General features: G+C 34.5%; 1 protein-coding gene across 1 annotated transcript; it reads left to right on the top strand.

The window, feature by feature from the left end:
* Positions 1-4,239: 4,239 nt before the first annotated feature.
* LOC128207326 (transmembrane protein 184B-like) lies at positions 4,240-20,621 on the top strand. The gene is made up of 8 exons (XM_052910181.1): positions 4,240-4,566; positions 7,217-7,436; positions 10,961-11,126; positions 12,267-12,357; positions 12,809-12,884; positions 13,858-13,949; positions 15,370-15,539; positions 15,829-20,621. Exons 2-8 carry the CDS (start codon positions 7,221-7,223, stop codon positions 16,440-16,442), a joined length of 1,425 nt encoding a protein of 474 aa, XP_052766141.1. The 5' UTR covers positions 4,240-4,566; positions 7,217-7,220; the 3' UTR covers positions 16,443-20,621.
* Positions 20,622-23,362: the final 2,741 nt, after the last annotated feature.

The raw sequence follows: 23,362 nt of genomic DNA, 5'->3' as shown, positions 1-23,362 counted from the left end.
GTTATATGAAAATATGTAAACATCGATACTATGTGAAAAAAGTTCATTATTTCATGAATCGGCTTCACACCTTTTGTCATAATATGCCCCAGATAGGTCCCATATGGGTCCCATATACTCTGCATTATCATTATAGTAGGGCAGTGTTAGATGGTAAGGCACGATGTTGTGGCGATGATATATAGATACACAAGGAACAGATATTTTTCCGTATTTTCATTTTTTTATTACTTCTTAAATATAAACCTTTATGCAATTGTGCTTTAGTAGCAATTTTTTCACAAATAAAAAAAATATGCGGAAAATTTGTCACGTGACATTTTATCGTGGGCCGCCACCCAGAGAGACCGGCTTGGGGAGGAAATGTATTAAACGGATGTAATACGGTAGAATTTAAAAAAATATTTTTAAACTGTAAATAAACACATTATGCAAATTATCAAAATCCCCGGAAGAGAATGAACAGTTTTTTTACACTAAGTGCTATAAATGCTTTTAAACTGTGTTCATAAAATGTTAAACATAATAATATAATAATAATAATATACAATATACAATACAATAATATATTAGATAATGCATTATCAACAACAAAAATCAATCTGTACTGAAATAGTCATATGGTAGATCAACAACATATGTTTCTTTTTTAGAGCAATTAAAGTTTTAGAAATGTTCAAATGGAGACTTTTATGGGTGTTCTACGGGGGCATTCGGAGCTCCTCGGCCATTTTTTCAAAAACAACCTCGGATGTATATGGACGGTTTACATACTTAAAAAGTGGTACGTTTAAGTCCGCTGCAAATAGATCGCGTAGTAATCTTATTTAGTAGTTAAAATTTATGACTTAACTCTTGGGAATCGTAATTATGTTTGCAATAATACACTTCACTGGCAATCAATTTAAACTGAGAGCAATGAATACAACTCTTAAACACTACATGTAATTAATGCTTTTATTCAAAAAAATACGGACTACTTCAACAGATGTACCGGCATACATCCGAGGTTGTTTTTGAAAAAATGGCCGTAGAGTTCCGAATGCTACGGGGGCGATACTATTTCCCGGTCTCTCCTCGTAAAATCCGGTCTCATCCGGTCTCATAATTCCCGGTTTATAACTTATGGCCCCAGGCAACGGATTGTGTTGCTGATGTTTATAACAAGATTATGACAATCTTATTTGTTTTTATATGTAACAAAATGGTATAAAATATATAAACGTTATGTCTTAATTTATGCAATTCGTTATAGGTCTACCTTATTTATGCAATTCGTGTTTAAGGTGTAGAGAAAGATGCGATGGCAGTACAAATGCTCATGTTTTTTGCATAAAAGATTGAGGACGGCTAAAGTATGAAGTAACTTAGAATTGCACCTTTTAAATTATGTTATGTCAAAGTTGTATATTGTTCTTCCTTTTTTGTTTACCCCCCCCCCCCCCCCCCCTCCAGACATTATATTTTTTAAGCATTAATGATTACAATTGAAAAATTCCATGTTTGCATATCCGACTCATATCGATACGATACGATATGTTTATTGCATAAAACATTATAAAATGTTCATAGCATGTAAACAAGTAAATTATAGAATGGAGAAAAAGTACACAAACACATTTTCTGGAGCTAATATAGTTGCAATGTTAGAACATCCAATTATAGTAAGTATGCGTGTGCTTAGACATTAAAGCTACTAGATGAAAAGTGTTTATTTGAAGTTGCGCCATTCTTAAGTAATCAACACATTATGTCTCCATTTTTCGTTTATAATTGTGTGCTATTCGCTAACATTTAATATATCGTCATTATTACACAACTTTAGCCGAATATATTTTATTTGTCAACTTGAAGTTTGCAATAAATCTCTAGCTGTTTAAGAAATCTGATGCTGATTATTTTATTTATTTTTGAATTTGGTTATATGTTATCATCGTATTATTTCTAATCAAGATTATTAGAGCCTTTGCATAACAATAATTTATTCTATAAAATTGCCTTTATAATAAACAACAATAGATATAGGGTATGAACCGAACAGTAGCCGTGCGTGTGTAATAACAAAACTGGCTTATCCGTTTATCATGCCCTTAACGCTAATTCGCTAATCTCTGAAACGCGTTGTATAACGCATTTACACCTTTCATGGTTTGACATTATTGTGTATTGTCATTAACCTGTTATGAAGAGTTCCTTGACAAAATAAAATGATAATAAATAATCTTCTGAAATATTCGGCAGGCTATTTTACAAATGAAATATAACTTACAAGATACAAGAATCTTTATTTAAAGTCGTCATGATCGGTGGAACTACGATGCTCCTAATTTATAAAAAGTAACAAATCTCAACTTATAAAAGTTCCACGACCTCTATAACAACCAAATATACATGCCTGTGGTGTCTTTGCAACTGCTAATGCTGTGGATTTTTGTTTTAAGAAGGGCTATGTAAATACAAATGTCAATTTCGTTGTAAGTGAAATGAGGGAACAGCTGTCTAGAAAATAAAAAAAAATCCGTTTTATAAAGAAAATGAAAAGTCGCGATCCCTTTGACTTTCAAATTAAAAACATTCTGTTCATGTGAAATGCCAGAATTAGTCGATAGTTTAGTTATTTGCGAAAATAGAACGTGAGGAAAAAATTCCACATGAAATGCGTCGGCATAAAAATTAAAATTAGACTATCAGTTGGCAGAAATACATAAGGCAACTGGTCGTGGAAGTGCATCTGCTGCAACAAAATCAATAGTTTAACAAAAGAAAAATAATAGAATTCCTGAAGTACTGAGTTAACTTACAAATTTGATTTACATGTAGTCAAGCATTGTTTCTTTTTGTATTACTATTATCAATAATATACTTATAACTGAATTTAAGTGCGGTCATTAACACCTTTTGATCACGCCCGATAGCTACTATAAAATTTGGAAAACAGAGACCGGAGGAGACCGGAGGAGACCGGAGGAGACAGGGACCGGATGAGACCGGGACCGGGAAATAGTATCGCCCGTTCTACGGGCAAAATATGGTGACTGTGCCGTAAATACCTCTATGCATTTATTTCTTTATGCAATGATACACTTTTGTTATTTAAAAACAAAAGTATGGTCATAACATTGTCCATTATAACACATGTTAAGTCACACATGTTAAGTCACACATGTAAAACCCTTTAGAATAATACAACAGTTGTACGGGGTAACCAGGTATCAAAACTTTATATTACTGTACCATTATTAATGTACAATTATCTACATGTAATGTGCCACTGTAATTATACACTTTTAATATTATTAAAACACAACAACGTATATGTAATCAAAGGTATCATTTGCTGTCATCAAACAAGTGATTAATACATCAATGCATCACTCTTGTTAAAAAATAATAGGGGTTAAAAAGTCTTTGATATAGGGGTTGAAAAGTCCAAATAGGTAGGGGTTGAAAACTCTTGAAAATAGGGGTTGAAAAGTCTAAGGGTTGAAAAATCTTCGTTTTTTGAAGGGGTTGAACAATTCTTGGGGTTGAAAAGTCCTGCTCCCAAATGAATAAGTGTTTCAGTGACTGAATGACTTAACGGATGCTTGTATAATTGCAAGATGGATTGATTTAATGTTCGATCAAATAATATATAATAAATATATCGATGAGTTCATGAATGAAAAAAATAACGAAATTATTAATGAATAATGTTTTTTTATTTACTTATCTGATATAGCACGCTTGTCGAGGCTTGTTGCAGGCTTTACTGTATAAGGGCAATGATAATACATTAAATAAAATGGCAATGTGTTGAATTGTGGTTGAGTTTATAAAGGTCTGCCCGCGCCGTATAGTTTAAAATGACACATTTGAGGGTAAGAGTGGTCTAGCGGTATAGGTGTCCGCCACCTCAACAAATGAAAATGACTTAAAAGTGTTTCATAATTCCACTCAGATGCTCAAGAAGAAGTTAAAATTAAACTAATTATGACACATTGGAATGCATCTTGGTCTACGATTGCTATTTAGTTTGAAAGAAAGGTTTTAAGCTTTCAATTTCAATTTAATTGTACCGGTAGGTATGAATCTAATATTTTTCTCTAGGCATGTGTATCTCTATTTTGTCTGCGATTAAGTTACAGGTTTTATTTGTCCCAGATACAGCTATCAACGTATTTTTGGATTTTTGACCCGTTCGTTCCTTTCTGTTTTTTTTTTATATATCCTGTAAGTTCATTACAATTAAAGCCGCAGATGCGAACATCATCGAGTCCGCGAGTTTTCCAAATTGTCATTTAATTTCTATTGTTTTACATAGTTTATACAATTGAAAGACATTTATTGAACTGTTAAGCCTGATATTTATTTAAATTCAACCACATAAACACATGTTTTATTTATCCATGACGTGAAAATCAATGACTATTCGTCACTTCCGGGTTGTGCCCATAACACTTTCAACTTGACAGCACGGATTTTAGCAGTTTAAAAATGTGATTATAATAACAGAATTTGATTATATTTAACAGTTGACATTACATAGTGACGCTTTTTCCAATCGGAAATTTCATTTAATCAAAGGTAAAGGTTTTGATTCTTTTCATATAACGATTTTCTAACTGAAAATGTGTTTACCATTACTGGGTCTGATTAGCCTTTGGCCTATTCGTTTTCATTTGTCATCACAATCCCCACTTGTGCATATCACATGCTAGTGTTTTCGCAAGGTGTTTTAAACATGGCGTAACACTATGCTGCCCATTTTGACAGCCTGAAATGCGCCATGATGCCCTTTCATGTTGCCCTGAGCCTTAAAATCGTCACGGTCATTTGATTTTGACAGAATCATGTATATTCATGTTATGAGGCTTAGAGACACAACCGGCAAAGTTTAATTGTCCGGCTTTTCCCCTTCTGGTTATTGGGTTTTTGTATTTAGGACGGGTTACTTGGTTTATTTGTTAATGCATTAGTAAAACATACATGCCATACAGGGTTTCCGCCAGCCCTTTATGGCTTGTCGGGCCCGACGTGTCTTCCGCTAGTAAGGCTTATTACCGACATGCGTTAATTATGACAACATGCTTTAATCTGCGTAGAGACAATCCTTATCAAAACAATCATCAGTTTTGCCAATACACTGTTTTGCTGCGATTGCAACGGTTGACTGAGAGCCAGAAGGCGTGCCGGGACTTTTACCACATTTGTATCAGCCATTCAGGATCAACGACAGCATGAAGGCGTGTCGGTGATGATCGATGGTGCAATTAACCAAACTCCTACTATTCTTTATCAAAATGGGAATGTGTGAAAAACACCACTGTCGTAATTGCGACCTTCATCCCTATAATCATATATATGAAAGCAAAGTAAACAATAAGTGTTAATTGATTACGGTAACATAAATCATGTGTTGTTTTAATTTGTTTTATAATCCCGAGTCCGTTTGTTAACCAATTATTAAATTGTAATTGAGAACTGTGTTAAGATATCTGTGTTAACAAGGGTCATGCTATGTCGTCGTATGTAATTGAGTCGCATTCCCGTCTTTAGGATAGTGTAAAGTTATATTTTGTGTTGCTTATTATTAAACTTTGATTATTTTATCGTTTTTTTAATTTATTTAGAAAGAAGATAAATAAATCTGAAAGTTATTATTTAGCCGACCCGTCTTTAAAAATATCAGCTGTTGCAGCTTTAAATACGGATACACCCACCAACACTTGCTTTGTTCCGGGCTCTTTTGTGTTCCAGCATGCAGACAGCGTGCTTTACACATTTTGCTTGATGTCAACGGTGTCAATATAAATAATACCCGCACTAAACGAAACATGAGTCGATCGATATCGCCGATATTGTATTGTCGGAAAACTTGAGAAATACTAACAATAAATGAAGAGAAACAATTAAATCTTTTCACAAATATTTTTAATGTTAATCAGACTTGAGTTGGTAATTCTAAATCATAGGAACAAAACTGTAAACTTGTTTAAAATGCAGGAAATTGCACCATTTTGGTTACGGAAAAAAAAAATCAACGTCCCGAAACCCTCCCCTTCCTACATGCCTCATGAATTTCCTGGCGGAAACCCTGCCATATTTTTAAAGGCTTTCCAGGGAATTTTGTTCCGAATACCAGGACATTTGAGTCACATACCAGGGGATTTTCATCATCACCTTTTAGCGCTTTGGCTTGGGTACCATTTCACCTTTTTTCCTTTCGCAACATCCAGAAGTGTATTATTTACACTTTAGATAAAACTTCACTGTAATGTTCCTTGGATGGTGCCTTTTCAAAACTATTCAAAGAAATGAATTCCATGCAGAACTCTGGTTGCCATTGCAACCAAAAGGAAAAGCTTTAAAAATATTCTTGACAAAAACAATAAGGCCTAGAGCTTAGATATTAGGTGTGTTACCATACATTGTTTAGTGGACCTCTACCAAGTTTGTTCAAATAATGCTCCAGGCCCTGCCCTGGGGGTCACAAGTTTCTTACATACGTATACCTTAAGGAAAAACCTTTTTAAATGTGCTTTTCTGAAACCACTAGGCACAGACCCTTAATATGTTCTATGTAGCTACATATAATAGTTCTCTATCAAAATCATGGCTGTGGGGTCAAAACTGGTATTTTGTAAGTAGCATAATACAATGGTTCTCCGCCAAGGTTGTTGAAGTTATGCCCCTGCAGCCAAAACTGGCAACATTCAGGGGTTTGCTAGATTCCTTTAGACTTATTTATTTGTTTAATATGTGGCATTATATGCTGAGATATCTGCCAAGTTTGTTTAAATAATTCCTCTGTGGTCAAAGCTAACTCAACCCTTTTGACATACTTTCTTATTTTTTAAATCTACAGGAATGTGATTTGGACATTGTGTATAGGTTTGAAAAACAAATATTAATGTTGAGCTTGGATGATCTTGACTGAGACCTCTTGACCTTCCTGTTGCCGTAACTACAATGTACTTCTCCCATAGCTGTTGTTAACCCTCCGTCACTTTAACTTCCCCTCCCATCACTTTGCTACCACTCCAATAGCTGATTCTACCCCTCTCATCGCCGTTGTTAACCCATCATGATATTAAATAATTGGTTGACATAGTTCAAAAGTGTTCTAAAACATGACACCCATTCCAAAGATCATCTTTCCATTGACCAAATGAGTGCCTGTATGCTGTAAAATAACTATTTTATTTTATTCTAGATTATTATTATTATGTTACAGGAGGATGACAGCTAATGTGACTAGCGATGTTACGTCTCCATCCATCATGTCCAACAGCAGCGGTGTAGTAAGCAGCCCTAGCCCCATGTCCAACTCCACCCCTGTCCCCATCAGCGGCAATGGGACAGAGTTACAGCCTCTTATTTTCCTTCAAACAAAGGCTGCCCAGGGCATTGCAGGCACATTTGCCATTGCAGCCATCATTATAACATGCCATCAGGTTTGTGGTGTTTCATAAGATGCGAGTTGATAGCTGTACTGTTTAATTTACAATGTACATTTTAAGAATGTGTTTCCTGTACATGATCTGTTAATGTTACATAGGACATATTTTTTCTTATATTTAAAGATGTGTATGGTATATCATCATATATGTCAAATCATTGTGATTTTACCCTTATTATTGCACCAATTAAAAGAGATGAACCAATTTAATATCTCACCATTGGCATATGATGATGATCATATGGGTATGATTAACAAAGACTCCAGAATGAAAGTTATTAGTTTTGCATGATATACTTCATCATAAATGTTACTTCAAAACACTGTACATGTTCAAACATTGATGCTAAATATCTTGAATTGAAAATTTCATTGTAAAAAAATTACTTAAACAAATTAATCAGAAATTATCATTGTAACTTTTTGTAAGTAATCTTCTCTGACAGCTGTGTCTTAAAATAAAGGTCCTGTCTTTTATCAGTGTGTAAACATGTCTGTAAGTAACAGACTTTGGTGTTATAACAGTATTAAATAAACTCTTTTAAAGATCAAAATTTCATTCATAGTGAAAACATGTAGTTGGCTCTTAGAAAAAAGTTTACAACTCAACGGTTGTTTTGAATGTTTGGCCACAGTTTGGGAAATTTTGACATAAAAACATATATGTTGTTAAAAAAGTTAGAAGATTGGTTAAATGCAATCTTAATTTAGGTAAAAATGTTATGCATTTAATCAAAGGCTAGATTTCTTGTAATCATGATAACACACATATGGACTTGACTCTGGTCAAGAATTTGTCATCATTTTTCAAAATAATATTTATACATATTTTTCCTACTCAATTGCGAAGACTTTTCTTGCATAGCACATACTGACTTCATAAGAAACTGCAGAATCAAATAACTGACTCTTAACAACACTGTAACTGCGGAGTTTACGGCCTGGAACTTTCCCATTGTGAGGAAAATAATGTAAAACCAATATTGGACATTCTGGAAAAAGTGTCCTCAGTAATTGTGATGTATTGGTGAGTGTTCATGGAGACAGTTATCAGAGTCATTGGGGTTCGGCTATAGAAGTCAGCTGCAGACTAGTGGATCTAGTAGCCAAACCCTGGATCATAGCTGCTATTGATTACGACCTGGTCGTACTAGTTATCAACAACTTGTTAGTAACAAACAATCTCACTAAATGGGGACAAATTGTGAATGCGTGTTATTATGTAAATATGATCTTCATGCTTTGCCCAAAAATGTCTTGTATATAGCAAGGACTGACACTGCCTTTTATCACATGTCTCTCCATACAAAATTACAAGCTTCAGTAATAATTATCAGGTCATTGATTTTAATGATCTGATTTTATGCTGGAATAAAACTTATATCATGGAAAATAATAATGATATTGAATAGTGTACTGTTATGCAAAATGACATCTCATATACTAGGAGGAATGATGTTTTTTGACATTGTTATGGGAAGCTTGTCTCCAAGGAAAGGTTTGAGGGAAGGAAACTAATATTGGATATGACAGGCCTCCTCTCCTGCCTCTGTCCCTGCTGTCTGTTGTGTAAGAGCAACTTTGGCTGCAGCAAATATTCAGACTTGCCCTGATATGGCTGTGGATGTTAAATTTCCCTATGTACATTCTAAGGCTTCATTTTCTCATGATTAAATTTGAGAGTTTATGATGGTTTTTGCGGATTATATTCATAGAAAATTTGGTTAAAGAAAATACTTTATTTTGAGTATTGGCAACATCTTTGTTTTTGTTTATAGCTGAAATTAAACTGCAAGATGAATAATTAGAAATTAGATTAATACTGGCATTGAGGAACAACTAGTAGTGGTATGGGTATAGTGTCTAGGAGCGACCGTGTAGAACTGGTAATTGGTGTTGACATTTATTGTTGGAAACATGGAAGGAAAGATATCTGTAGAAGTTCTCACTTTTGCTGATTTAACCCATTGCTAGTCTGATGTTAGTCAATAAAGTAGTTACAGACATTATGTTTATCTGTGAAATGCAGTGTATATTCATAATATGCAGACTTGTCCTGGAGTAATATTTGGTGCTGAAAACAGTTGTTCCTATGCATTTCCCTCTGTGACAGTTTTTAGGCTTGATCTATTCCCTAACTTAATGTGTTTACCTGGTAGCTCGTAAAGTTGCACAGGGGACATCAGAATGGCAGCTTAAGTGGCAGTTGGAATATTGACCCAACCACCAGCATGTCAGAAATGTCTGCCACTTATGAATGGTGGAATTGGTTATAGATGGATGTTGACTGTTTTTGTAATGATGTGGAAGATAATAGTGTGCCATTTATGCTTTCTATCCTAGTAAATGACTAGTGTTGACATCATCCGCAATTTCAACACCATCATGTTTGATGGACAGAAAGCAACTAGAACCAGTTCTGATTAATCCATCGGATCAAAACAGAGCTTCCGTTAAAGGAAGTTTGGGAGTATATTACTCCCTAGAAATGGGTTAAAACTTCCAAAATTGATTCCTTGGAAGTACAAGAACTTCCATAATTTTGAAGAAAACTTCCAAAGTTGAAAGCTTGGAAGTTCAAAATATCAAAACCTTGTATCAATATTACTTTTATAGTCCTTTTATAGTCCTAATTAAATCAGTTTAAGTGTTTTTAAGTAAAATTTAAGTTCAAATAATTTGATTTTAAATATATTTGTTGAAAAATAGTTGAAAAAGATATTATGGAGACTTTAAAACTTCCATACTTCAGTGTAAAACTTCCAAAAGTGATTGACAGGAAGTTCATACTTCCAGTTTCAAATTCTTAATGGAAGCCCTGTCAAAATAAAAAGCATGTTACTGTGAAATGATAATGTTAAATCGGATGAAGAATGATGGGGTAAGGGTTGCAGAAACATGTGGTTGTGAGGAGTGTTAGCATTGTACCTAATAATGCTGTTTGAATTGTAACAAAAATACGAGTTCCAATTATTGCTTACCCAAAACTGCCACAGGCTTAAATCGACTTCCTAGTTCACGGTCTACAGACAGCTTTTTCTGTAGATATCTTATAGTGACAAAGTCACTAATCATCCCATCTTGTGGGGCTTGGATGACAATTTTTCTCTGGAGAAATCTTGTCCTATGCATATTATCTTTAGTCACATCACGTCCCAAATGATTTAATGCGTTATTAGAGCTTTTTTGGGCTAATGAGAATATCTCTGCCAGGATGTCTTGAGAAGGCTAATTTTTAATGCATGTATGAAGTAGCGTAAGAATAGTAAAGAAAAATTGGAGAAGTAATTTTTAAAAAATTCAAAAGGGATATTAGTGTTGAAAATCTCTTCTTGGTACAAAAACACTCCTCTTGAATGCCCCCTGATGCCTGAGCAGTGGGGAAAAACACTGTTAATATATACCTCTGTTATCAATGTATTGCAAAGTAAACAACCGAATTCAATACATACATGTAGGTATGTCTCAATGTTATTTGTGAATCTTGCCAGTACTGTGCATGTGTTTGTACGTTTATAGATCTACCTCCACCTGCGTTACTACACGTGCCCGAACGAACAGCGCTGGATCATCCGCATCCTGTTCATCGTTCCCATCTACAGCTTCACCTCCTTTCTCAGCCTCCTGTTCTTCAGTAATGACAACTACTATGTCTACTTTGACTCCGTCAGGGACTGCTATGAGGGTATCTCACTGTTTTACTTATATTATATGTTACTCACTCTTTAAGCTTTGTTTATATTTCATTTATTTTATAATTTCTATTTGCATTTGTGTTATCTCTCCTTGATAAACAGTATACACTATGCCAATGAGATAATGTAACAGAATTTCGGTATACATGGACACTTACAGGACATCTATTGATATGCTGGTGATGATGCCTGACTTTATTGAAATGATATCCTTTTATATCATTGCAAGTCTATCAGCTGCATGTCCAGAAACTCAACCCAGGCACAGCCCATGAAAGAGTCTATAAGCTATCTATCCAGAACTCTATAAAATTTCATCTGGACACAGCCCATGAAATTTATGAACTATCTATCCAAAACCCTTTCCAGGCTCAGCCCATAAAAATCTACAAGCTACACTTATCTATTCAGACACAAGCCATGAAAGAGTCTATTTTGTATGGCTGTCTTTAATTCCATTTCCAAATGTTTTGTCATTGATAAATGATCACTCCCGTCTTGTAATTATTACACTACTGAGATGCTCATTAGATTGTTGGAATTTGTTTGGATCTTAATTTAAATGTCTGAGAAATTTAAGTCTTTTTTTCTTGATGATAGAATTTTCAGCGATCAGTTCTAAATTTAAAATTTAATTCTGATCATTCTGAAAATTTTCATCAGTGCACCTTTCAACTTTATAGATGCAAAAACACAATTTGGTTTGCTTTATAATAGAGTTTCATTTTGCCTTGAATTCTATATCAGATTGAAACTAGAGTGTGAAACTTCTACTGCTTCAAAATTAATTGATTGGAAAGAGATAAAACAACATCCACTGCAATGAATAAACATGTTGTATAAAGAAATTATGTGATATGTGTGGGGATCTGTCTGCTCATCGCAGCCCATCACTTCCCAGAACATTGTGCTCAAAAGGTAATGCAAATACACACATGAAACTAATACTAGGTATGTTGGTCAACATGGGCTGTTATGCACCTGCCATTTCTTCATATTTCATTCTATAATTAAACAATGCACCAATCAACCATTACTGTGTCCGAGCAGTGTCTGGGGTTATTCATCCTGACTGTGGAAGCTCTTGTTTGCATTTCTACCATTCTCAGTTCCTGTCTGTTCTATTCCAGCTTTTGTAATCTACAATTTCCTGAGTCTGTGCTATGAATACCTTGGAGGGGAGAGCTCCATTATGTCGGAGATACGGGGGAAACCCATCAAGTAAGATCCCCTTGCCATTTGTAGAGACGCCTCTGAAGTATTGTAACAGCGAAACTTGTAAATTGGGATAAATTTCCTGTTATAAGGATAATTTTTTATTGCAATGTAATTTTAAAAGCACAAGCCTGAAATACTCACCAGGAAAATAAAGCATATCTCATTGCATTTTGTAAAACCAAGTTAATATTTGTCATATATTATGTTATTAATATTGTGTTATGGAGCATGGCTCCTTTTGCCAGATAAATCTGTGTGTTTTATTATTTAATGAAGGAATGCTTTTAAAATAACTTATAGAATCATTTTCCTTCAGACTAATTTGGGTTCTTGCATTTGAAAAAGTAGTTTTTAATTCATCGTATTGTTATCATAAAGTAAAAATAATGGAATTAATAATTAAAGCCTTAAAATGGTATCAGAAGTTGACTTGTTGTATGTGTTTGTATTATAGGTCAAGTTTTCTGTGGTGCACATGTTGTCTGGCAGGCAGGCAGTACACCATTGGCTTTCTGAGATTCTGTAAACAGGTACGAGTTGCTACACCTCGGTCATCATTGCAGGCCTCAAATACAATTGATTTCTTGTGTAATTTCTAGACTGGTGACTTTGCTTTATTGAATGCATCTTCATCAAATTATTGAGTTTTAACCGCTGATAATTGTCATTTACGAAAAAGATCATAACATTTTAGGTAAGATTATTTCATAACCGATAACTGAACAATCCTTAGTTTCTAAGCCTCTTGAATCATAGCATGATTTTGTAATGAGTTGAGTGTTGTTTGGAAAGTCTTCAGATGGATGTTGTACCTGTGTACAAACTAATTACAGCTGATAATCATGTGTATTTTCAAGTTGATACATTATTATGTCTCCCCCATAGGGTAAAAAAAATATAGTTAGCATTAAATATCATTTCTACCGGTCTCAAATATCCCTCGTACTGAAAGCATTGTCCCTGCAATAATTGCCCTCAATCAGTGATCACAGCCATGTAGGACATAGTCTGCAAATGTCTCAGAAAGTCTGTGTATTTGTTTTCTGACAGGGAATGAGCTGTACAATGAAGCTGGTATCTCTAGATCCAGTCTATTACATTGTCTTCATTTGCATAATCAGCAACAAAAAGGACACATATGTTTTTGGTGTACTGTTTCAAAAAGAGTTTAAATTGCAAAAAAATCCAAGATCTCTTGATTGCATTGTTTGCTATTTTAGGATTTAGGGATAGTCTTAAAACAAAAGGATTTCCTCTGAATTAGAAGTACATGTGTACTTCTTTTAATCAATTGTTCATTTTGTGCAAGCTAGCTGTTGTACTAAAGTGTAACATTCCATTGTTGAAAGTAGAACAAGGTCACCAGCTCTACACTTGTAAAATCTGCGTCTCAGCCTCGGCCAAAACTTAGCTATGACAACATTAATGTAAGAAATTGATCCAAGTTCTAATATATACGCCCATAGTATGTGCAAGTTACTCAGTCTTTAATTATGTTTTTAGGCGACACTGCAGTTTTGCCTGGTGAAGCCGCTGATGGCTGTCATCACCCTCATCCTGCAGGCATTCAACCTCTATCAGGATGGGAACTTTGCGTATGTACCCGACACATGATCACATGACTTTTTTGCCTCTAGGTTGATGAAGTTGAGGCTGTTTTAAAAAACAATCACATGAAAACACAAAACTTTAAAAAAGATGTATATTGCTAAATCTCAAGATATGGATGAACTTTGGTTGTAGATGTTGGATTCCTTTGCCTGGCAATGGTTTCCATCATATTTAAGAAGACTGGTGTAGTTCTAATGTGTCAGTGTGAATTACATTTACAGGGCACATACTGGGTAAAGTCGGAATGATCTTCCACCCACACACTTTCTCGTATAAAAGACTGATAGAAATAGTTCACTAACATCGCTAACAGAGGCATGTGCCTGCCAACGTTCTGAAATGACAAATTAGAGTGCCATCATAAAAGGATTCATGCTTAATTGTGAAAATTAGAAAGTAAAATGTTAAATGATCCCTCTGGGATATATGAATGCTTATTTGTAGAGACATGTTAAGAGCTACAACGCATGACATTGCACTCAATCTGTTAAAACTAAAAATAGCTCCAGAGCATATTAACATTATTCAAACCTGAAAATAAGATGTATCATGTAAATGAATGAGTTTTATGCAGTAAACCAAATGATGCTGTGTGAATGTTTCATTTCTGTCTTTGATTTTAACTTCTTCGCAGGGCATGACATTATCATCTTTCCTTCAAAGTGTTGTTTGAATGATACATACCAAATGCATGATGTTTCCTTGAAAACAGTCTTGATGTAAAAACGTTTAAACCAAAATGCTATGAAGAAAAGTTTATTGTAAATACCAGGCCTCAATATCACAAAAATACTACAGTCAACTCATTTTACCATATAAAAGCATAGTAAGATTCAAAAGCTTGCATGTTTTCATACATTTTTCATACGATATATTTTAGAATGTGTTGATAAAAAGATGTTTTCAGTATTTCAAAGAAAACATGTTCTGGAGCAAAAATATACTTGAGTAATTTTTAATTAACAATGAATTATACTCTTATACTTTTTTGGCTGTAGAATATTTTTCCCTAGGAATCTTGACGAAAAGTTTTAATCAACATGTTTAATGATATAATGAGCTTTTTAAAGGTGTAAAAACATATATGATGTTTAATAATTTTGATGTTATGTGGTAAAATGAATGGAGACTGAGATTGAGCTTTGACTTAAGTATTTTTCTTGTTAAAGATGACATTTTATTTCAAAGTAAATGTGTATTGTAATGGTGACTTTGGTGACAATGTGAGAAATCTTGAAAGTGAAAAATGTTTCATTTGTTCAAGTGATTTTATACCCTGATGTTGAGGCCACCAAACATGAAATATGGTGACAAGAGATTGATGTGTGTAAAGAAACTTTTGCTTAAAATAAAATAGACCATGAATTAGCATAGTAGTATCTTGGTTGTTTTGTACACTTACAGTGCAGACAGTGGTTACCTGTATATCACGATCATCTACAACATCTCTGTAAGCCTGGCGCTGTATGCCTTGTTCCTGTTCTACTTTGGGACACGCGAGCTGCTCTCGCCGTATGAGCCCGTCTGGAAGTTTCTCACCGTCAAGTCTGTCATCTTCCTCTCCTTCTGGCAAGGTAATCAATGCATGATCTGTATGAGAATTGTGGAGGGAGTGACAGTTTATCTATTTATTGATGTACTTTTTATGATTCTCTTGTGCTTAAGCTGTCTTTTTATAAGAGTTATATTCAGCCATATTTCAATAAATGGTTATATCTACTATGAACCGATCATTCAGGACTTTGTTCAAGTTATCGTTGTTAACTGTCAAATATGTATTGCTCTGGATGTTTCACGGATACACTTATGATCTGCAATGTTGGTAATGGACAAATTGTTTGATACTCTTTATAACCATTTCAGGAGTGTTGCTGGCTATACTTGAGCATGCTGGGGCTATCAGCCCCATCTATTCCAAAGAAGGCGACCAGACAACTGGAGTGGGAACTGTGTCTGCAGGGTACCAGAACTTCTTTGTGTGTATTGAGATGTTCTGTGCGTCTATAGCCCTGCGATTTGCGTTTCCACACTCTGTGTACAGTTCAAGTCCCACAAACGCGACAGGTCGCACAGTTTCACTCCAGAGCATCTCATCAAGCCTGAAGGAGACGATGAACCCGCGGGACATAATGCAGGATGCCATCCACAACTTCCACCCCAACTACCAGCAGTACACGCAGCAGGGGAGTAAGGTACCGCAGGATGAGGAGCACTATGATTCCAGTGGAGGTGGGAGCTCAGGCAGGTGGTCATACGACCAGTACCAGTCACGGGGTCGCAGCCCGCACCAGAACGGGGCGGCCACCAGCGAGCCCCCTCCCAACCGCCAGGAGAGGGCCCAAGGTGATGGGGACGCGGTGAGACCACCTGCCCAGCCACGCGGCCCCTCACCCAGAGTACAGGCACCTGGAGCAACGCCCTCCAGGAGGTTTAATGAGAAGACAACTCTGCTGAGCTCTGATGAAGAGTTCCAGTGAGGGTCGACTGTTCATGGACTGAAATCATTGTATTCACTGTTGGACAGCGCTTTTTGCAAGATCTGATAACAAAATGGGACCAAAGTTTTGTGTTATGGAAAGACAATGATATAAGAGTTTACTGTATTAAACAACGGAATGTTGGATGCCTGTTTGTCAGATATGGCTGCATGTGAGGCCTGACACACAGACTTGCTGTTGTAGTGATCTGTCTTGTCCTCTTAGTGTGTAGTACAGTATTCTGAAAAAATATCAAAGGCAATGTTGATATACAATGTACATGTAATTCTATTTTAATGACTTTTCAAAAAGTAGCAAAAGGACCAACAAAACAAGTGTTCAGGGTGAAATGCGACAGTTGAATGACTCCGGCACAATCATGGCTCTAATTTTCCCCACATGTACTTTTTATTTGTGATACTTCAAACATTTCTTTTAACCTCAATATATCCTGTTGTGAAATGGCCAAAACGAAACTGTCTTATAATGAATTTTCATTTGCAAAAGATATGCAAAACACTGAAAATGTTTAAGATATTGTGCAATAAAAATCTTTTTGAGTTTCATTCACTCAGTTTGCCTTTGTTCAAAATTTCGAGAAAGAATTCAAGAAATTATACCTGATTAATAATTTATTTAAATTCAAAAAACGCGCTGTTTATGGTTGTGCTTGTTGTTAGAATTTTTTGCTATTAATTGAGATAAATGTTATTGTAAGAATCCAAGTTATACCTGATTTCTGCTATTATGAGTTATGTTGTTTTCCTTATTGATGGGATGTTTGAAATGTTTTCATGAACAAGTTATTTTTGTATTGGCAGTTCACAAATCTTTGTTGTATGTTGATTTACCTCGGAATTTATTTTGTTATGTTGTTTTTGCTGTTCAAAGTCTTTCAAATTATGCATTTTAAATAAGATGTGTTGTTCTTCTATATCTAGTTTTAGGAGAATAATATGAAGTACAAGCTTGGTCATTCACCTGTTTTATATGTATAGATCTCTTAGCATGTTATATTACATGTAGCTAATGTTATTTTATTATCTTCCTGTGGTAATAACAACATTCATCAATTTTTATCTGGCCACATTTAATATAAAACTCACTACCTGTATCTGTGAGGCATAGCTGTTGGTAAATAACTACATCCTTTATAACTTTTCGAATAAAAGACAGCTGAGGTTTCATCATAACCATGGCGCCATCATTGTGCAACAATGTTATCCTTAAGCAAACCTCAAAAAACGTTCCAAGATTTCATATTACACAGGTACACAAGTTTTAAGAACAATACCCACATAGATAGCAATGCCCATAACATGGGCTTCAATAATTGTTTGACTGAATAAAGGTGGCAAGCGCTAATGGGGCGCTTCTATCATCATGCTGGTTTTACAGGAATATTTTTGCAGTCCTTTGTTCTGAGCCAAGCATTGTTTGAAAGACTCTGTACATTTTATGCACTTGTGATAAGTATTGTGTTGTTCAGTGCATAGCTATTTATTTTTGACCTATATTTTGTGTACATACCAAATACTTGAAGGCACTATAATTATGTAGATTTGGAGAACATTTTACTTCACTGTACATATCACCCACTTTTTCCTAGTCGATGTAACCCTTGATCAAACCCTAAACATGCATGTGTTTTTACCCATTGTTTTTGTTGTATTTAAAATGTAGATACGGTCTTACACTTAAGAAAAAAAACAACCTGCCATCCATCATAACCGGACCTTCTCTGATAAACAAACAGATGGTCAATTGCTTTAATATAGCATAATAGGTACACAATTCAATTGAATTAATTGAGCAAATGTGTTTTAAAAATCATATGTTATACTGGTATGAACATACTTAAGGATAGAATGTTGTAGTGTTGTAGTTCATCTGGGTATGAAAATAGTAGGTTAGTCCAAGATAATCTGTGGCCATATGTTTTTCACCCAGAGATTCTAAAATATTCAATTTTTATATAACAACAGAACATGTTTTATTACATGTAAACTTTACAGTTTTTCCTGTTACTTTTACATAGAAATATATCAGCAATACTTCTATACAATGCAGTGAGCGAAATTAAGAAATATTTCAATTGATATACAAAAGATAAACTGAAAACAGTACTTTTGCAAATCATCAAGGTATATGACGAGAATATTATTTGATCATCTTATACATAATGATGTTAGAACAATTATTTTCAGTATATGATCTACTTACATGACAAATATAGTTTTAAATATCGAATCATGAAGGTTAAACATGACTTTAATATGCTAAATGTTTACATGACAAACTATTATGATGCCTCAATTAATAATCAGCATATATATTCATCAATAAGGTGTAGCGAATCTTAATTGCTTCTTGTATATTTTGACCCAAAACAAATGCTTCAGATTTATTTGTGAAATTATTTGTGAAATTAAGCAGCTGTTGTAGGTCTAACTCTATAATAATGTTTAATGTAAGTTTGTCTTAAAGGAACATATGTTGTACACTTAAGCAAAGAATGATACTCATAATCTAATTTATTAAAATCACATATTTTAAATTTAAATTTTGTATTTGCATATTTTCTTTTGATTATTCCAATAACAACACTGAAAAATAATGCTTCAAAATATTTGAACAAAGTGTAAATTTGGCTGTTTGAATAACGGCGTCATCATTGACGTCACTGGTTTCATTGATGTCGCATACATTGTCTGTACTAAAACATCAATTGATCAATCATAAAAGACATTTTAATGAGATCAGAGGTATTCTGAAGATATTGCGTTCATCGGAATATGAATGCATTTTAGAGAATATGCAAGGAAGCACTAAAGGCGTGTAAATTTAAGAATTCAGCTTGTATTATTGCTTGTAATAATATGTCATGATTTTTCTTTGGCGTCAGAGGGAAAATGTGCTTGCCTAAAATATCTTGTCTCATTTACTTGCTAAGTTTGATAGCCTAGCAGCCTATTGGAAATGGTATCTATGGCTTATCAGTTCATAGGCAAACCTCCAGTATAAGGGTTATCAGTTTATATACTTACCTCCGGTATCAGCTAAATGTACTTACATCCACTATGTGCAATGCTGTTGCTTGTTGGTCATGTTTAACAGTTGTCTCATTCCATTAAGGCTTGTTGTTCAGCAGAAGGAGGATACATGTGTCTATATAATTTTAGATGTTTGTGATCAGTCTTACTTTCATGTACATTGAGCCATCATACAACTTTAGCAAATCAACATTTCAGCAGTCATTTGCTAATGATGTGACGTTTTAATATGGTCTTATCCTGTAGATTTTAATGTAAATATCGTGTTAGCTGTAGGCCCTTTAACTTTCTATATCAAATTTTCACAATAAACATGATCATACATGAAAACTAAAGGGCCAAACCAAGTAGTCAAACATTTAAGTATAAACCCTGTTTCGAAGCACAAGATAAGGAATGTAACAACACTCAATGATACACAAACATACAAACACCATAAACAGACCACACACACAACACATTGACGAAATAAAGATAAAGATAATACGTCTGGAGGACTGGTTTGTTTTCACTGGTGAAAGAAAAAAACTGAAAGTAACCATTTTTTTAGGTTTATCATTTAAAACAATTGTTGAATCTCAGTTAAAGTCACAATCAATGACCGATCTCTATGAAATGTGAAGTTATTACTCAACCCCGGTACTGTCATTTATGACCATGGCCCACCAGGTAATGAATTTAATCTTCATGCTATGTTTCATGACCATTTTATGGCAGTTGGTTTACAATTACAAGACTGCTGCTTAAATTAAGTGTATTTTCTGTATGGAAAATATTGTGACTTACAGATATAAATTAGTTGTATTCAAAACAAAAGACAACAGTTTGGTTACGATAGTTTTGGAAGGTTAATTTTTTTCATTATAATGCCATTAAATTGATTTAAAAAAAGTTTGCATGAAATCATAATTATGTATGAAAAGTGTTTGCTTTTTATTCTGTTAGTTCAGAATTTACTGTCAAAGACTTGTTTTATTTGAGATTGACCCTGTGTCCCAACCCTTTACATGTATACTGTGCTGACATTTGTCAACTGTGTGTCACACATATTTATATATAGTAGTATGTGCATGTGCCAATGAAAACATTCAGTTTCATGTTGATCGTAAATAAAATATTTCTTTTACACTGTTGTGATTTATTACTTTACAAAACTGTTGATCCCTATGGAACAGACTACACAAATTGTCGTGTGTTCTGGTTTGAATCGCTCACAAACTATTGCTCTGCAGGCAGACAGCCTCCTTGCTTTAAAACGAGCTCATAAGTGTAACAGTATAAGTGCCAATATATTAGTATCAAGTACCTAGTTAGACTTTGCCCCTCCATTTTGATTTTCATCCTCCATGTTTGGAGACAAACGTCAATTTTCGTGCAACGTGAGCTATGTATGTTGACTGCACAAATTGCTACATGCATCTACCCGAGTAGGAAACGAACGTACCCCACCTAGCTCTGCAGACATTACTTTATAAGCTAGCTCAAGGTAGGTATTAGTGTTGCTATATATGTAATTATTGAATACCCTGTAACATCAATAAATGCAACAAGGATGACAAGCTCATAATGTAACTGTAATGTAATATTCTGTAAATCCAAGACAACTTCTAAACATGGACGGCTTGGGGCTAAACATTACATATACAGTCCCATCCATGAGTTGTCTGTGATGATAATTACATACAAATCAAGAACCATAACTGTCAAACTCTGAGCAATCTGGTATGTAAGAAAACTTGTTCGATATATTATGCTTTTTCATATTTATTTTCAAGTTTATTCGATGTGTAAGTGAGAGAACAAAGGGTATTAATTTGGTTCAATTTTGACAAAAGTAATGATATAATGCCCATAAACATTGTGCTTTGGTAAAGGGGCATAACTGGACAAGTTAAAACCAGAGTTATTGACCTTGCTACACATGTGCAAATTATTTCAACATGTGTGTCCAGTTTTATTAGAACTAGATCAAAAACAGTTTTTGAGTTATGGTCGAGGTATTTTAAGGCGATGCTGACTTTGCAAGACAACGCTGACTGAGATGGCACCAAGGCTGTGACCAAATAACATTTTTTCCTTAAAAAACAGTCAAACTAAAAACATTGAAACCAAATTTGGAAACAAGAGGAATCGCTCATCTGAGATAAGTCCCAAAAAAGTCTGGTATAAATATTTGTTGCGAGTACTTTACGATCAATTGATATGAAGTACGGTAGGTTATTAGTTGGTAAAAATTTCAACGATAGCTGTTTAACCTCAGTATTGACCTAGTTCTTAAGACCATTGACTTGGAGTGAAGACCAATTAAATATTGTGTTTACTGAATAATGTAGAAGAAATAAAGGAAATGAACCATTTGATTGGTTTATAGTTATGTCGGCGAGCCTACAAGAGGCACTATTAAGATGAAGTTTTAAAATGAAATTTTTCTAGATACTGACTTCTAATTACTTCCATTGAGTGAAAACACATAAAATGCTATATTTAAGTGCAAGCTTTTTATTTATTTAAAAAAAATGATGTTTTCAGTTATTTATTACCTATAGACACTTAAAAACCCCTTGCGAGCCTTTCTTAATCTCCAGTTATGTGACATATGCTTCTACTCCGAAGAATTTGGTGATTTATTTATAGAAAATTGGAATCAATAACAAAATCCTGCTCCCAGTGGAAAACAAGAACCCTGTTCTTTTTTTCCAAAATTAGCCTCTGAAATTCCCCATTTTCAGAAATGGGATATACCTTCCTAAAAATAACTTTGGAAAAAACAATCCAGTTCAAGAACTAGCACTTATTCTGTAAAATTGGCTAGAGATGGCCAAGTAGGTAAGATTTGTAAACAGCATAAATGTTAGTAGTTGACAAGATTACAGATTGTTTATATTATTTCGAACCTGTTTATACAAACATTTTGAGCCAATGTGCAGATTGGTGGTCTGTCAATGTACCTTTAAGGTCAATGTCACATTGAGGAGGTCAGTATTCAATTACAAACTTCCCCTTCAGCTATTTTTTTAAATTACTGAAATAATCAGTGAGATTTTTTAAATACCTATGCAAAAATGTTCTTCAGGTAAAGATCAAAGATGGCAAAGTTGGTTTTAGTACTTGCTCTCAAAGGTTGGATAGATTTCCAAATACTCAAGCCAAGCAAATGTAAGAACTGTGATAAGATGTGCAGACAGCAGATGGCATTTTCCAGTCAAGTTAAAGATACTGGGATTACTTACAGAGTAATGAACATGAAATCCTTGGGTTACACTGAAAAGACTAAAAGAGTAAATAACAGTGTAATGCACAAGAAATCCTGTGGTTACTCTGAACAAGACTAATAGAGTAACGCACAATAAATTTTTGGGTTACTCTGAACAAGACTAACAAAGTAACGCAAAATAAATTCTGGGGTTACTCTGAACAAGACTAACAGAGTAATGCAAAAGAAATCCTGGTGTTACTCTGAACAAGACTAATAGAGTAACACACAAGAAATCCTAGGGTTACTCTTAACAAGACCAATAGAGTAACGCACAACAAATCCTGGGGTTACACTGAACAAGACTATTACAGTAACGCGCAAGAAATTCTGGGGTTACTCTGAACAAGACTAATAGAGTAACGCCACAACAAATCCTGGGGTTACACTGAACAAGACTAATAGAGTAACGCGCAAGAAATTCTGGGGTTACTCTGAACAAGACTAATAGAGTAACGCACAAGAAATCCTGGGGTTACTCTGAACAAGACTAATAGAGTAACGCACAAGAAATCCTGGGGTTACTCTTAACAAGACTAATAGAGTAACGCACAAGAAATCCTGGGGTTACACTGAACAAGACTAATAGAGTAACACAACTGAACAAGACTTAC

This window comes from Mya arenaria, chromosome 2 (genome assembly GCF_026914265.1).
Source record: "Mya arenaria isolate MELC-2E11 chromosome 2, ASM2691426v1".
NCBI lineage: Eukaryota > Metazoa > Mollusca > Bivalvia > Myida > Myidae > Mya > Mya arenaria.
This window is presented reverse-complemented; position numbering and strand designations above follow the sequence as displayed.

Excerpts from the sequence above, each read along its gene's own strand:
- LOC128207326 (XM_052910181.1), top strand. The coding sequence starts at position 7,221 with ATGACAGCTAATGTGACTAGCGATGTTACGTCTCCATCCATCATGTCC. Across the intron at positions 11,127-12,266 it reads CGTCAGGGACTGCTATGAGG|CTTTTGTAATCTACAATTTC; the intron begins GTATCTCACTGT and ends GTTCTATTCCAG. Across the intron at positions 12,358-12,808 it reads ATACGGGGGAAACCCATCAA|GTCAAGTTTTCTGTGGTGCA; the intron begins GTAAGATCCCCT and ends TTTGTATTATAG.